Source organism: Nipponia nippon, unplaced genomic scaffold, assembly GCF_047370975.1.
Source record: "Nipponia nippon isolate SJK-2023a ecotype South Korea unplaced genomic scaffold, ASM4737097v1 scaffold_7, whole genome shotgun sequence".
Classification (NCBI taxonomy): domain Eukaryota; kingdom Metazoa; phylum Chordata; class Aves; order Pelecaniformes; family Threskiornithidae; genus Nipponia; species Nipponia nippon.
In genome coordinates, this window is record NW_028262391.1 from 20,390,168 (window position 1) to 20,406,849 (window position 16,682).

The 16,682-nt window shown below is 45.0% G+C and overlaps 1 protein-coding gene across 11 annotated transcripts in view; it reads left to right on the plus strand.

The window, feature by feature from the left end:
• Positions 1-10,075, plus strand: part of DOCK10 (dedicator of cytokinesis 10) — a 165,015-nt gene extending 154,940 nt beyond the window's left edge. For all 11 annotated transcript variants that reach the window (XM_087739071.1, XM_087739063.1, XM_087739061.1 and 8 more), the window contains 6 exons: positions 1,200-1,346; positions 1,862-2,072; positions 4,350-4,540; positions 5,189-5,289; positions 5,645-5,783; positions 9,422-10,075. In XM_087739071.1, coding sequence (XP_087595197.1) covers positions 1,200-1,346; positions 1,862-2,072; positions 4,350-4,540; positions 5,189-5,289; positions 5,645-5,783; positions 9,422-9,541 — 909 coding nt within the window. In that variant the 3' untranslated portion in view covers positions 9,542-10,075. The remainder of the gene's footprint in view (positions 1-1,199; positions 1,347-1,861; positions 2,073-4,349; positions 4,541-5,188; positions 5,290-5,644; positions 5,784-9,421) is intronic.
• Positions 10,076-16,682: the final 6,607 nt, after the last annotated feature.

Here is a 16,682-nt window from a genome sequence, read left to right on the forward strand (position 1 = left end):
GACATAGTAATGCTGTCTTCCTTTCCCCTTTATCCCTGCAGCTTCAGGTATTTTCCTCTGGGTCACTTTGCATTAAGGTGAAAGGAGGAGACTTTGGGTACAGCTGCAGTGGTTAACACTGCCAGATTTCATCAGCAGCATATGAAATCCTAGGAGGAGGGCTGGTGCTGCTCATGGCGTTGGGATAAATCCAGTCCTTGTTAATGGGGCACGTGCTGCTTTCTGCTCAGCTGGGAGAGCTTCTCCCGGAGTGTTGATGTACGTGTTCATCATGTAGCAGTTGAGTGTCTCACCTGCACATGATGCAATGCTGTGTTAATTTTCTGTGATTGGCATTTCTTCTAAAGCCTGACAGGTTCTTGTTTGGCTCTTCAGTGGAGCCTTTTATTAAAGCTCTGCCAAGTCCATTCTGTGTAATAAGTAAATGACCTTAACAAGATTGAGCTTTTTTGCAAAGGAGCACAGTCTGTGTGTCTTTCCCCGCCCCCCAAATGTAAATTATTACTAATTGTCTCTGAAAATGCTGCAATTCCCTATGGCCTTTCAAGATGCCACCGGAGTTCCTCGTCAGCTGCCCTGAACAGATGCAGACGGTTTCACAGGTGCTCCCCGTGCAGCGGCCCTGCGTGTTGCTGTGGACAGGAGTGGCGCGCACATCGCCGCGGGCAGCAGTGCCCTGCACGGCGCCCAGTCTTTGCCTGCCCACGTAGCTCCCAGATAGGATGTGCTGGAGGTGGCGTGCTGCATGCACCCCAGCTGGGCTGCGTATCCAGCAAGCAGCTGTTGCACTCATGTTCTGTTAGCCTAGTGCTTCCAAAATAGTTAATTTAACCAAATTATTAAAACTTAAAGCATTTTAATGTCTAATTTTTAATTCATTAGGGTTTTTTCATCATACACACATCAGCATTCTCAAGAAAGCACTTTAACTCTTTAAATAGCTAGATCTCTTACATGAATAAATGTATATGAGTTATTTCCTGGGTAACTTCGGAGATACCAGGCCAGTATAAATGCAGACCTCTAGGTATATGTCTGCTAGGAGTGGAGAGAGGTAAGCTTTTAACTTAGGTGCTGGAAATGGCATACTGGAGGCTCTGGTGGGTATACAGGCAGCCTTGATTCCTGATGTAAACACCTTGTTTAGGCTTTGCCCTGCCTATTGCGTTCACTGTATCCTTCCGTTTCTTTCCAAACAGGGTTTTTTTGAAGAAGAGGAAGGTAAAGAGTATATCTATAAAGAACCCAAATTAACTGGCTTGTCTGAGATCTCTCAAAGGCTGATGAAACTTTATGCAGACAAGTTTGGAATAGATAACGTGAAGATCATCCAGGATTCCAACAAGGTACAAAAGATGCGCAGTTCTTGCACGGGGGGGAGAAGTGAGCGCACGGTTCATGTTTTGAGAGCTGTGTTTTGAATGAATGTGAACTGAGTGTATGTGTAAACTACTGTGACCTAGTTTTACAACAAAAAAATGACCCTCACCTTACAGTGTGGCAGATGCTGTATGGAAACAACAATGTTATAGCAAAGCATCACAGTCAGTGGGAAAAGAGCATATTCCAGCATATGCCTGCAGAGAGCATGCAGATGTTTTCTGCAACACAGAAGCAGGTTGTTTTCTCTCTCATTGAGCTTTCATCCGCTTTTGCCAAGGGCTATAATCAAAAGTCCCACCGTTCCTAGGGGCCTCGTTGTTAAGTATCTTTATATTAATCTGTGGTCTGAATATTACATTTGGAAGTCTCGGTTTTAATCAGTATTGCTATGATAGATAAAAGCATCAGAAACATAATGGATGCCTTGGAAGCTCATTGTGCTTAACAGAATTTTATTATGTTTGCCACTGTTACACAGGTCAACCCCAAAGACCTGGATCCAAAATATGCGTATATCCAGGTGACATACGTCACACCTTTCTTTGAAGAGAAAGAAGCTGAAGATCGAAAGACCGACTTTGAAATGCATCACAACATCAACCGTTTTGTGTTTGAAACACCTTTCACACTCTCAGGAAAAAAGCACGGAGGTGTAGAAGAGCAGTGCAAGAGGCGCACGATCCTGACAAGTACGTTTGCTCAGACTGCTTCCCTCCTCCCATCCCACCTCTGCCAGTCAAGCCCAGCAATGTGTTTCATGTGCCAGTTTTTTTGCGGTCAGTGGGCACAGCATGTTGTGCAGAAGGTGAAGTAATCTTTTCAGTGTGTCCGTTGGCAAAGTATGTGCTTTCATACGATCCTGCTGACCGTCCTAGGGAAAGTTATTTTCATTTGTGGAGTCATCAGCTGTCTTATTCTTCCTTATTATTGACATCTTAACTGTTCTTGCAGTGATGTAATTTGGGAGTGGTTCTGCTGGAGGCAGCTTAGCACTCAGAACCATTGTTCTTTTAATAATAAACAAGTCAAAGAAAAAGCAAAGTAGGGTGCCTGTCCTGCTAAGAGTAAAACTTAGCAGATACGAATTTTTGTTCCAAAGGGGAGTAAGATACATTATATAGAATTTTTTAAAGTGAGAGGTAAGATTTCATTTCATTGGTCACAATCAGTGTTTTAAGACAGGAATGTCAGGAGCACCAGATATGTCTGTTCTTACTGAGTCATATTAAGCAGACAATGTTTAGTTCCTTATCATCATTGAAATCTCTTTTTAAAGAGGCATCCTTCGTGAAACTACTACTGAAACTTGACCGGTCTGAATTTTGGCTTGGAGTGTGAGAAACTGTCTGAGATGGAGGCATTATTCTCATGGGCAGCCGTGAGCAGAGAGGCTGATGTTCACAGCAAAGGCTCCTGAGTGACAGAAAATCCAGTTCCCCACCAACTTCAGTGCATCTGCTTCCCCCAAAGGGCAAAGTGAAGAAAGCTGCTTACAGTACAGGCGTAGTCGCCTAAAAGTTTTGTTCTGGCAAGTCAGGAAGGAGGCACTGATGTCTGGGGGCATCTTGTTACATGACACCACTTTACTTAGAAGAAGAAGAAGAAAGGAGAAGTAGCTTGTGTGTGGTTTTTTTAAGTGCTTGAGCAGCAGTAGGTGTTTTGTGATCTGTATTGAAGCAGCTAGTTTCACTGACTTGAAAGTGCAGCTGTTATGGTATGTCTGGCAAAAACAGAGAGGGTTGTTCTTCTAGAAGAACATTTTCCCTAGCTCCCACTGCTCTCAGCCTGGCTCCATCTTCAGCATTAGGTGGGAGTTTGATGACCTTCTCTTCTCCCCTGCTTTGCCCTCTGGCACCTGCCTCACCTCAGTGCTTTTCTCTAAAGGAAGCATCTCTCCCCCACACCCATCCCCCACGAATAAAGTCATATATTTTCATTTGCTTCCTACTTAAGAAGAAGTGCTTTTAGTTTGAGAAGAAAGCAAGGCTTACCGGTATGACTGGAGGAGCAGTGGAAGTTAATTGTGCTTGGGTAGAGGTACTGGGTGGCTGGAATGGTACCTGCTCAGCATCTCTGCTCCAGAGCCCCCTGCCTGCGTTGTGCAGAGGACAAGTGCAGTCTGGCTGCGGTCTGCGGATCACTGGCTCTCTGCCGTGCCTGGTTGTGACTCATGCTTCCAGCTCTGGAAGTCCTGGGTTTCCTGCTCTCCAAAGAGACAGCCCCCCTGTAAGCTGGAGCTCATTTAGGTCTGAGCTGAGGGGCAGCAGATGCTCACCAGAGGAGGGCATACACGGAGTTTGGGAGGCCTTCCAAAGCGTATAGGGCAATTGGGAAAAGATTGTTAGCTTAGATCAGGCTTAATATGCCATAACTGTACCTTTGCCAGACTCTCTGAGATCTGTGAAAAGGCCTTGACTGGAAGGAAGAGGTTTTGACAATGAATAATTCCCCTGTCAGCTCCCCTAGCAGTATTTAAGTTGAATTCTAGAAGTAACTCCGTACTTCTTTAAGGATGTTGTTTTAATAGTAGTTCATTTGTGGGTGAGCAATACCCAATTCAGCTAAACTAGAGGCTCTTGCCTCTAACTTGAAACATGTTTGATGGGATGTTTTGAGCTGTTTGAAGTTTGGTACGGGCTTATCGTTTGGTGCTTTAACTCAGAAGAAGAAATTTGTGGATTCCAAAATCTGAGTGGTAAGAGCTTTTTGCCATGTGGATGTGACAGAGCTCAGTAGCAAACAGTGGTTAATTCAAAAGGAAATGCTCTTCCAGTGCCAGGTACATCAAAATTCAATTTGGACCTGCTGTGTCACTTCCACTTATTTGGCAATTAAAACTTAATTTCTATAGATTGATAAAGAGATTGACAAAGTCAAAAGTTCATACTTTGACTTAATTGTTTTGCTTTCTTAAATACTATTCTTGTTGGGTGAGTTTCTCTGATACATTTCTTGCTTTCGAGTAGCCAGTCACTTGTTTCCCTATGTGAAGAAGCGTATTCAAGTCATAAGCCAAACCAGCACAGAGCTGAACCCTATCGAAGTAGCGATTGATGAGATGTCCAAAAAAGTCTCAGAGCTCAATCAGCTTTGCACAATGGAAGAAGTGGACATGATCCGACTGCAGCTCAAACTCCAAGGAAGTGTCAGTGTCAAGGTAATGACAATTTGCCTTTTTTTCCAGTGCATCTACCTAAATTTTTATTCTGATTTTCATCATTCCAGACATGTTTTGTCTTTTTTATATTTCTGGTCATATCTTGTATTCCAGTGCTGTTGGAGCCCACTCTAAAAAATGTAAGGGAATGGAAAGTTTTGATGACTGCTGGATTTATGTGTAAATGTAACTATTTCAGTCAGATCTTCTCTAAATAAATGTTAAGACCTTTCTAACAAGACGATCATGTGTCACTTGAGAATACAGCCCATCACACAGCCAAGCATGCAGATGCTTTAAAGGGAGTTTTGTTAGGATTAATTTTGTCATTTCCTATTTAGAAAAGTTGGGATTGGTGAGAGGTGCATGTATTTCTGCTGCCCTCATTAAAATGTGTTCAAATGCATAGCTTTCTAGATGGTTAACTAGCTGAGGACTTTCAGAGGCCAGAAGAGATCTGCAGTTTGTGCAAGACTGACCAACTCCTTTTTCCTCAGTGAAACTCTTCAGGTTTCATTCAGGTGACAAGGGGAGTGATGCTCTTCACGCAGGCTCGGTTGCCTGAGGCCAGTCCCCAAGCCATGGAACAGGAGAAAATGACAATAAACTGCTTGTTCTCTGCACCTAAGCTGTGTATTGTTCCCCCAGGTAAATGCTGGACCAATGGCCTATGCTCGAGCTTTTCTTGAAGAGACAAATGCTAAGAGATATCCTGATAATCAAGTTAAGCTTCTGAAGGAAATCTTCAGGTAAACATTATGTTTAGACTTTCCACCCTCTGCATAGTATGAGTAGCATGAGTAGGTGTGACATGAAATCGGGCTGAATTGAACCAGGGTAATTTACGTTTGCATTTACCCTATCTTACAAGTCATTCCCAAGAAAACATTTACTGAAGTTTTGGGCTATCCTGGTAGCCTATGTTCCTCTTGATCTGAGGATGAGTTCTGAAATTCACTTCTAACAAGGTGTAATTTGCAAGGGGGAGAAGAGGTACAGTAGTGTATGTATAGATAGATAGATACATATGTGTATATGTATAGATAGATATTTTTCATTACTACAAAATCTGTATGGTTGTTCTTTGTGGTTTTGTGCTTGTAGGCAATTTGCAGAAGCATGTGGACATGCTCTTGATGTCAATGAACGCCTTATCAAGGAGGACCAATTTGAATATCAGGGAGAGATGAAGTCTCATTACAAGGATATGCTCAGTGAGCTGTCTGCGGTTATGAATGAACAGGTTAGTTCATCTATTTTGCTGCTGATTGGGCTGAACGAGGGTGGCTAATTATGTCTTCTAGTGACAAATGAAGCTGTAGAGCAAAATACTAGAAGCAAAACCTGGCAGTGCAACAGTCACTAAGAAAACATAGGTTACTCCTTTCCCCACGCCCTCTCTTTTTTTTTAATCTAGCTGTATTAGGTATAATGAATCTGATTGATGAACAAAGATTGGTCTTCTTACCTGTCTTGCTGCATACTGAAAAGTTGAATGTTCGTGAGGCTAAATGCAGACTGAGGTCTAGAGGCGTAGAAAGACAATCAGTTAAACTAGTGTTTTATGCTTTGCTTGCTTTATCCTACAGCTGTCATGTATTTAATTAAAACAGTAAATTGCTTTTAAGACCTAGCTTATAACTGGAGGAGATATCTTTACAGTTTCTATTTGTATTCAGCTTTCAGAGCAAGAGTTATTTCTTTCTTATTTTTTTTATATTTAACTACACTGTCATAATACATGCCATGTTAAAACTCTTATTTCAGCTGTTAGCAGCTTCAGAAGGATGAGGGTGCATGGCTACATTATATGAAATGCATCCCAAAACACTGAACTGGACTTCAGTGCACACTTGCAGCTATTCTATTGCTGTGTCTATGCAGATCTGTTTTATTATGTTTTCTGTTTTAATTTAAATATTGAGTGATTCTGCATACTAAAGTGCAAATTAAATCATGCTTAATTATTTCTCTGCATGCTTGTGTGTAGGCCACCTTAGCTTGCACCTGAGAAATACTTACTCTCTAGCAGTTGCACTGCATTTCCAGTTGCCTATAGCACACATAAGCGCTGTTTGTGTGCAGTTACTTTGTTTAACCATTGGTATCAGTGATGGCATCTCACAGAAGTGTCTAACTGGCACCCCATTAGACGATGCTCTATTAATCATCTTCACATGTGAAGAGGATAAGGATTTACCAGAGTTTTTGGCCCATTGTTATTCTTATTGTGGAATCGAGCTAGTTTTTCACAGAGTGTAAAGCTGTGTAATTGCTTTGAAGGCTTGGTGTATGCCAGGTGGGGGTCGAGCTCAGTGGCGGTTGCTGTTCTGTTCTCCCTTCCTGTTTAGGTGTATAAAGATTTGTGAACCTCAAGCATTCCAGTAATTTTATCATATCTAATATTTATCACAGTTTGTTATATTAAGTATGTAAGTATTAAGGGTATCATTTGTTACTCAATGTTCATGCCTCTCCCATGGAAGTTATTTGCCAGTCAATGTGCATAGGCAGTACCATATGTCTTCTGTGAGCTACCATTTCCCACGAGAATGGAAAATGTATGGTCAACTTAAATGAGGCATAAGCAGCCCCTGAGTTTCAGCATTCATAAAATATTTGGTGAGTTCTATTAAATACTCACACCTGTATTTATATCAGTGAGCTCTGAGTTTTCTTCATGTAAATGAAAAGACTAAATAGTACAAAATTACTTGTACCTAAGTTAATACGTAATGTTAAGAGTTCATCCAGCAAAAGTCAAAATCATCATCTGTTCAACCAAAACCACCTGAATTTGGAAGTCCACACTGAAAACCAGTCTCCCACTTACAGCACGGTGGGGCAGCCTTACAAGTGACAGCCCAGTTTTCCAGGCAGTGTGGCTTTTTGGGAAAACTTTACTCCTCTTGCAATGAATGCATGAACTCCCTACTTCTGAGCAGAGTGTTGCCTCAGAGAAATCACATGCTGTAAATTGTGGCTGAAATGTTTATCTCACAGTTGGAAAGCTTGAGGCTCTGTGGTAACTGTGCTGTGTGCTTTACAGTAAGATCTGCCATCTTTCCCATTGTTGTATTCAAGAGGGTTTTGTTTGCTCACCCACTGACAGTGACTCTTTCATCACCGTATGTTTTTCTCTTTTTTTGTTTTGTTTTGTTTTTCTTTTCTGACAGCTCTGTCATGGTCCTTGCTTATACAGCTTCTCTTCTTCCCTGTCTAACATTTCCCTCAATACTATAGCCAAAAGTGGTATGTTCATTTTTCTTACATCTATTTTTTCTTTTAATGTCATGTACTTTCCTCACTTGTTGGTTTTTCTACTTGGTATGTTTGTTTAGTTTCATGCCTCATGACTCCCTTGCTCAGGGAGTTAAAAAAAAAAAAAGACAAGGTATACGTGTGATGTATTGTCCATGAGCAGTGTTGAGACGCATGTTCTTTAGGATCCTAGTTGTGAACTTGGGGAGGTCAGTGGGGCAGCTCGACAAGAGCCTCCTAATGCAAAAGCATGAGACAGTAGTAGCAAAAGTGGCCAGATGGAAGGGCTAGGGACAAATGGCATAGAAAGGTACCGATTAAGCCAAGCCCCCCTTGTCCCATGAGTGTGGTCCCCTTCTCACAGCCCTGCCCACCACGCTGCCCCTGGCCGTACACTGGGACGCAGGCTGAGGCTGTGCTGGGGTGCAGTGGAGAGTGTGCAAACCTGGATGTGCGCGGTTCAGAAGGACTGGTACAGTCCAGCACAACAGCAGCCGCCCCAAGCTCTCTTCTTTTGACACCTCTGGGGAGAGCGCTGGATTTGAGTCACGGCTGGGTGAAGTCAGCAGTCTGCCTGGACTGCCCTGCCATGCTGCCCTGCTCTCCTTGCAGCTTCCCTGGCTTTGCTGGGTGCTGCCAGGGAGTGCCTGAGTCCTGGTGCTCTTCCTCCCGCCCGCAGCATGGGAGCAACTCCTTCCCAGAGCTGCCCAAGCTGCTCGCTCAGGCACTAAAGCTGTACGTGGAGGCAGCATGGTCATATCTGCCCGAGTTATAAATGTGGTGTGGTTGACCTGCAACCCCAGCCAGGGATAACTATGGGTTGATGGCGTAAGATTTGCCTGGAGCTTTGTGAAGGGGAGAGCTTTCTCTTCCACTGCTGATGGCTGCGTGGTCAGTGGGGATGGCCCATGTCTCTGCTGTGGGTGCTTCAACATAGTGCCCCATAGAAGAAGGCAGGTTTTCAGTCTGTATTTATAGAAGCAAGTAGTAAAAATAGCTATTACCAAGGCTAAAAAGAACTTCTTCAGAAAAAAAAAAATCTTCCTTCTTGCTGAAGCCTATATGTAGGACAGGGCAGAGCAAGCTTTTGCCACTGCTCCTCCCCGAGAATGCAGCTCTGCCTACAGCCTCAGCCTGGCAATTGGTCCAAACCCCGCCTAATGGACATATTTTTTCAGCTGCTGTGTGTGTGAAGCTCGGTGGGGATGCTGCGTGCCCCGAATGACTGGGTGGGCAGAGCTGGGGCCAGTCTGTACCATGGTCAGTTGGCGTTAGTGCAGGTGTCTGCTGAGTTTATAAAACGTAGGTGAATTCTCAGTTGTGTTTGTATGAGAGTTGTTAGAGAAGCAGCATTCAGGGAACCCCATGAAGCACGCCTGGCAGAAGCCGGTGGCCCCAGCCCCATTTATCCCCCCAGCTCAGAGGACATCCTCCCTCTCGCTGCAGCCTCCTGTCACTGCTGTCCCTGGGCAAAGGTCCTTTTCCTCTGTCAGATCTTTAGTATCATTGTGTAATAAATAAAAAATGGGAAGTCCTTGGTTAGACAATGAACACTTCAGACTACAAACTATTCAGCTCTCTCTCACTGTTGCATATTTTTTTCTGTTTTTTAATGAAAAGATTGCATACAAGGAGGACTCAGTAAAACAGCAAGGAATGGAGCGCACTTATTCACGAGTCGTCAATAGAGCCAGCTCGTCTGTGCCAGCAGCAACCACCCCGGCAAATCCTGATGCTTGACTGCGGCGTGGGGAACACACGGCCTTGGGAAGACCTGGGGTGGCTGGGGGGGGGGTGTTGTTTGGGTTTTTTTTTCCTTTTAGATTAATAGTACTGAAAATTAATTTGATCACGGACAATGCCAGGAAAAGGATTTGTGGGTTATGATTTTAATTTATTGGAAGTCTTCACGCTGTTATTTTTTAAAACTGCAAGCTTGATATTTTTTTATTTTTTTGCCTGCCCCAATATTTGCACATTCCCTGTCTCTTTTTGTTGTTGATTTTTGGTTTTGAGCAGCCTTTATTAAGCCAGGCTTATTATGAAATTCCCGTTGAACAGATAGGTACACAGCAAACCCTAAGTTTGCTATAAATTATAATATATCTAATAATAAGTCCTAGTACACATGTATTTTAAAGATCAGAGTGGATGTTTTATAACATTTAAGTATATTGCAATTGTAAATAGAAGATGTGTAAAATATGTCATTTTTACAAAATTTAAAAAATATCTTTTTAGTTAATTATGACAGTACTAAGAATATGGATAACATTTCAGTTACCATTCTATTAAAATATTTGTGTATGTGTATAGAAGCGTCCATAACGTTTTCTCTTTGAAGGTCTGTGCATTGGTTCATTCCCATGTCGGCACTTCCCAGAGCGGTGGAGATCAGGATGTCCCCTGCATCATCCCGGCTGTCTGCTGTGTTGCAGTTGCTGATAGGGACATTTATGACCATCTGCAGAGCGTGGCTTCAGATTGTCTCCACGGCCCCAGACTGAGGCCATGCGGGGAAATGGGCTCGGTGTAGTCCTCCTGCTTGAGGCCAAGGAAGCTTTGTTCTTCCTTTGAAGTTCGTAGTCCCAGATTTTGCCCAAGGCCTGTTGGGAAACCGTTTGTCTCTAGTGAGATGTTTGTTTCGGTTTCTGCATCATGTTGGGATGAGATGGCACAGTTCTGCCAGCTTTTACAAGTTCCCTTTAACCTCGGCGCTCCCATACTCCTTCATGTTCATTCTTTTGCCCATAGAAAATCCCTGCTTTCAGGGGTCCTTGCTCATTGTGTGTGTATGTTTGGATCCCTTTCTTCTATGCATACAGTTCCGTGAAGCTGTGGCTCATTTTGCCTGGAGAAACCCTGGTGATTCCCCTGAGGCCTCTACAGGTTCACGAGTGTTCGTTCAGGTCAGAGGCCAGTGCTATGTCTTTCTGTGTGGGGATGCCAGGAGGGTTTTTCCAGTGTATTGCTTCATTCTGCCCTACTGTCTCCTTTCCCTGTATCTCTTCCCCCGACACCCCCAGTTCACAGCTGGTGAGTCTCAAGTTGTAGCCTGGCCCTGCAGGCAAGAGCCAAGGGTGGCCTCTAAATTCACCCCATCTATATGTGCAAGGTAAAAGTGCCATTATCCAGTCTCTGCCTGCCTGCTGGTGCTGCACGTGCTGCCAGCGCTTGCTGCTGTGTCTCCCGATCAGCAGATGTGGGATTTTTCAGAAGAAATCTTTGTTAAGGGTTGAAACCCACATGGTGCTCTTTCCTGGCGGGGGAAGGAGGGGAGCAGTTGGGATGGGCACCCTGTGGGTTGGGATGGGCCCTGCTCCAGCATTAGTGCAGCAGCAGTGTAAGCCCACGCCTGTGACCTGAAAATAGCCTAAGCTCTCACCTGTGCGCTGCACACCAGCATCGACTGCGCGGCTGGACAGGGAGTCAGGCGCCTTCCTCATCCTCGCCTGGAAAAGCCCAGCTCGGCTCTTCAGACACTGCACTGTTCGAAACCAATAGTCTGCTGAAAGGAATGATTTCTGGCCCAAATTTTAACCTGCTTTGTACTTTATATGTAGCAGTAGATCAAGTTACCTGCTCGTTTGTATATATGGGAGGAACCAGTCATCAATGGTGACAGCAGGAATCCGCAGTACAGAGGAGGTGAGTCTGAGCATCGAGCCCTCTTGTCCCTTCGTTTGTTGGTCTCACTGGACTCCTTTTGCATTTACTATGATTTGTGTTTATGGATGGGTACTTCAGAAGCCATCAAGGTGATTTGGAGACAGACTGTTTCTAATTAATGTTCACAAGAATGGAGCAACTAAGTCTGTTGGGCATCTTTGGGAATAACTAGATTGCAAAAGCATGGTTTGCACCTAGGGAATGTTTCAAGCTGATACCAGGCTGGTCTGAAGCCAAGCTGTGCTCTGTAAAGCAGAGGTAAGGACATCCCTGGATTGTTTTCTCAATAGCTTGCACATGAAATGAGTTTCATCTGTAAGTCTTAAGGGCTGTGAGGTTTGGTTTGTTTTAGGCCACCAGCTCTGCAGCCTGCTCTGGGGGTTTGAAAATCCAGCTCATATTCTGGCTGTTACCTTATTGCTGGTGTTAGAGATGCTCAGGCTTGAGCGTAGCTGGGTCCTTGCTCCAGATGGCTCTTCCTCTCCTGCTGTGTTCAAGCACTTTCAGCATAGTCGCATGATAGCAATTAGCAAACATTAGCTTTGAACCAGGGTGGTAACAGGGAGACAAAACAAAGCATTAAACCGTGGATTGGCCTAGTATTTGAGGGGAGAGAATGAGAGAAATGCAGAAGGCATGTGAGGCTGTGGGATTATTACAAAGATGGGGTTTGGCCCTTCACCGCCATAAAATTCAGTGACCAAAACTGCAGAGGATAGATGTGTCAGCACTGAATCCTGCATCCACCCCCATCTGTGGGCTATGAAGCCCTCACAGAACTGAACGCTGTTATAAATGTTCGTGCCTGATGGGCATTGCATGCCACAGGGAAGGCGCTGTAAGAAAGGGCTCTTTTCATACAATCACTGCTTTTCAAACTCTTAGGATTACATGAGGTCTACACCAATTTTTTTTCTGCCAAAAGCTCCACTCTGAGACTCCTTTTGTCTAAGGCAACCACAAGAACATGGTCGGCTGTTCTCGGAGCTGAGGTTTTCTCTAGTAAATTATTTCACTGGGTTTATTTTTCAATCACTTTTGAAAATGATTCTCTGGACTTGCTTTATTTCAAATATTAGGACAATTTTAAAACAACCACAGAACAAACTTCCCATCACTTGTTTTCTTTTTTGCACAAACAATCAGCTCAAGGCAGGTAAAACACAGAGAGAAGAGCAGTTCAGGGAGGGAAACAAGTACAAGAGCAGATGCGCTTTCCCCCTGCTGACATTCATAGGTTTTATTTTTACTGCAGGATGGGCAGGGCCTCGGTGGCCTGAGCACAGGTGTCCCCGGGGACTGGGCAAAGGTGGTGGTGAGAAATGTTGCAGTCAAATTGTGCTGCTTGAAGAAAAGAAAGAAAGATGGACAGGGAAACTGCCGGTGCTTCTTCAAGTCTTTGTCTGACTTCTTGATAATGTGGAATTGCATAGGTGTTTATCTTTACAGATGAAACTTTGACAAGGACTGATTTTAAGGCTATAAGCAGGATTATTAACAATAGGCAAAAAAATCATGCATATGTGCAAGTGCTTGATTTAGGACTACTGTTGGTATCCTTGCCGATGCTCGGCATGTTCAACTCTCTTACATTCAGATTACTTGCGTAAGAGGAAAATCTACATTTTTTTCTCCATTATAGCTTCCTGGCAAATAGTTCTGCATAAGACGACTTTTAAGCGCAGGCTGAGAAGCTATGACAGAGAAGAGGAACATTGCGAGGCAGCCAGAGCCAGAGGAGAGGCAGGCGGCAGAGGGGGAGGTTTGGGGCAGCACAAAGCCCTGCGAAGGAACGGGATACAGGGGCCAGGAGGGCGGGGGGCGAAGCTGAGCTCGAGGAGGCTCTCATCCCCCCGCTGCTGTAGGCGAAGCTGGTGAAAGATTCCCTTTCATCTAAGGAAGGAGATCTTCCTGCGCCAGCCTCAAATCGAGATACTTTAAAAACTTTTTAGAGTGCAAAAGAAATTATTTATGTTTGTTACTTAGTGGAAGCTATCCCAACACCCTGAAAGGAGTTAAGCATTATACATATTTTATGTTTAATCACATCTTTAGTGACACCCAAGCACAACCAAAGGCTTAAATTTCAATTAGAGGGAGATGTCTTAAATGTCTAATAGGAATCATTCCTTACAGGGTAATTATATCTTAACATTCACTGGAAAGATGTTACGTTGGCAATGTAATGTTGATCTGAACAGGGATAATTTATTTTTTTTTAATTTTAATAATTTCCAAATGAGAAACAGGAAGATGATCTGTACCATTTGTACTCCAGACACACTGCCCCTGTGCTGCCCAGCCATGGGCCTGGATCTGGGAAAAAGTGAAATTACATTCATACATAGCTTTGAACATGGATTTTTGGATCTCTGTGTGAAAAATGTAGTCCCACATGTGCTGAGAAACATCAGGCTGCATGTACGTTTTACTTCAGTTTTGAATATTTTTAAAACTGGCAATTGACTACTCAGTATTTCAGCTCTAACTAATATGGGAGGGTGAATCTTCAAGACGGATGATCTATCAAGGATATCTCAAAAGCATCTGCTATGGATTTTAATGCATTCACCAATTTTTAACAAAGTTTGATATGCATGCGAAAGATTTTTCTTGTAATATTTAGATTATCAGAAAAATAATTAGTTACGCATTCACAACAAGCAAAGTAAAGCCGTGAAGTGAATTTTGAACCCAGGATGTTAAAATCAAATATCAAATGAGAACAGAGAAATGGGATTTTGAGAAAAGCATCCAAAGTTGTAGAAAAAGAAAGGAAAAAGAAAAAAAAAAAAAAACAGAACTAGAATGCATTTCTCATTTAAGAGAATTGCATTGAGATAAATAAAATTAATCCAAAAGACAAAGCCCACATAGAACTATGATCACGACCAGGAAGGACCTTCAGCTTCACCATCGCTCTGCTTTAGCACGAGCTGCTCGAACAGGAACCACTGGGCCCAGACCCATCGGCCCCACGCAGGTTTCCTGCTCCTCCTGTCCTCGCCTTGCTTTCTGGAGGCTGCGGCATGGAGCAGGCAGAGCTCCTCCTCCGCCTCCTCGCCTTGCAGTAAGGGGCTGCCAAAGGACCCGGACCCGACGCGGCCGCACTTGGGACGCACCAGAAGGCAGGAGGGCTGCTGCTTCTCCTGGGGTGGCTGCGGCGCACACGGGGTGCGCAGTGGGCAGTTGACGGGGCGGGGGGTAGGCCGTTGGTTGCTGGGTGTCAGTCACGCTCAGGGCATCGCTGCGGAAGCGCAAAGGGCTGCTGGGCCGTGCAGCACTGCCTGCAGTTGTAGGGATTAGCAGTCTGGTTGTGTTGTCCGTTTCTACGCGTTATTTTCTCCAACCCGTTTTGACGCAGGAGCTGGAAACGCTGCTGACAATAACTATGAAACAAAGCACTCGTCATTGCAGCAGAAACTAAGGAGCAAACAGAAGGTGTGAAAGCACCAGGAGCTATTGAAGCTCGGGGCTCTCGGGACTGCCTGCAGAGCTGAGTGGGCAGTGTGCCGAGCTGCGATCTCCCAGCGAACCCTACAAGAAAATCCTGGAGCTTTGCTGCCATGAGACAGAAAGGGACAGCAAGCTATACCGACACGTAAGAGCCAACTGAGGCAAAACAGAGTAATTGGAAATCTGGCGTTCTTGGCTATTATTTTCTTTTTGTTATTTTGTTTGGGGTTTTTTTGCTTTTGTGGTGGCCCCAAGTACATACCTCCTGACAGCAAAGGGCACAGCTCCCGCTCCGGTGAGCACGTGCTGTGCAACAGCGGAGAGAAAGCCTGCTTGTGAGTCTTTCGGGCTCCAAAATTGCAGGAGAGCACCTGCTTGGCTTCTGCTCCCGGATGAGCTCTCTGATGGGAGCAGCAGGGCTGCCCGCGCAGGACAGAACAGGGCTCATGAGAGAGATCGAAGCTCGAATGCAGATGTAAAGATGCCCGAAGCTGAGGACAGTGGGTCAGTGCTTCCCAGAGATCAGACATGCTGGAGCAGTCCGGTTTCCAAGCTCAGCACCTGCCAAGGCCAGGACATTGGGATGGCAAGGTTGTTAGGTCCTGCCTCGTTACAAACCCTGTGTGGTGGCAATTCACACAGCTCTGCTCCCGCTGCTCCTTTGGGGCTGGGTCAGATCTCTCCTGTACTTCAAACATATAATCCTTCTTACTGGAAAATACAACTGAAATTATTTGCTAATTCAAACTGAACAGAGTAAATAATTTTAGTTTGGAAAAGCAGGGAAAACCTTGGGAACGACCAAATCAATGCCTTCCTTTTGAAATTACTAAAATCAGGGATGTGCTGGAGTTTGCTCCAAATGAGGCTGGTCCCTCTGGCCGTGCCCTCCCTGGGCACACCAGCACCCGACGGCGATGCTCACCCCAGCAAGGCGTGCTGCAAAATCCAGCCCTCCTCTTCCCAGTGCATGCAGCAGCAGGTACATCAGAAGGAAAACAGACACTGGACGGGGTTTGCCCCTGCGTGGATGGGGTGGTGGTTCAGGCAGCCACCATGGCAGGGTGGGCTTGCGGCCAGCGGCAGAGCAAGCAGACCGCAGCCCGGGCACCCGCTGCTCTCCCCTGCACAGGGACCTTCCAGCACTTTTTTGTTTGCAGCCTGCAGAGAGCGGCTCTGGGCAGCCATCAGCTCGCAGAGCGGCTCGGGGAGGAAATGAGAACATTATTATGCTTTTCAAGAGAAGTCCAGCACGGTTCCTTGGTGAAATATTAGCTATGAAAAATATCAAGTAACTTTCCTACCTCCCAGGCACGTGTTGGAGTATGTGGAGATGGGAAAAAATAAAAAGTACAGTGAAACCAGCAGGGTTAGGGGAAGGTTGTCGCAGTGTCTAGATTATCAGGACAAAAGACTATGAGCAGTTTTAAGGCAGAATGATAAAAAGCGCATTTGGGAGAGTCTCCTGGTTAGTAGGTCCTATGTCTCTTTTACATGTATAGCCTCAAGATTCAAAAACATTGGCACCCGAGCAGTTCAGGCTCACGGCACTGCAGGAGGAGGTGCTGCAGGCCCTGTGGGGAAGTTGTGCCTGACAGAGGTTTGGGGTCAATCCTGGCCAGCCACCCACATCCCATGCCCTCGGGAGCACCCCTGAGGCCCAGCAGGGTGGGAGTAGAGTAATGAGTGTCCTTCAGGCCAGGAGTCGTGGTCCGCATGGGATAGGTGTGGGGTTGCTTGTAACGCTTCATTAAGT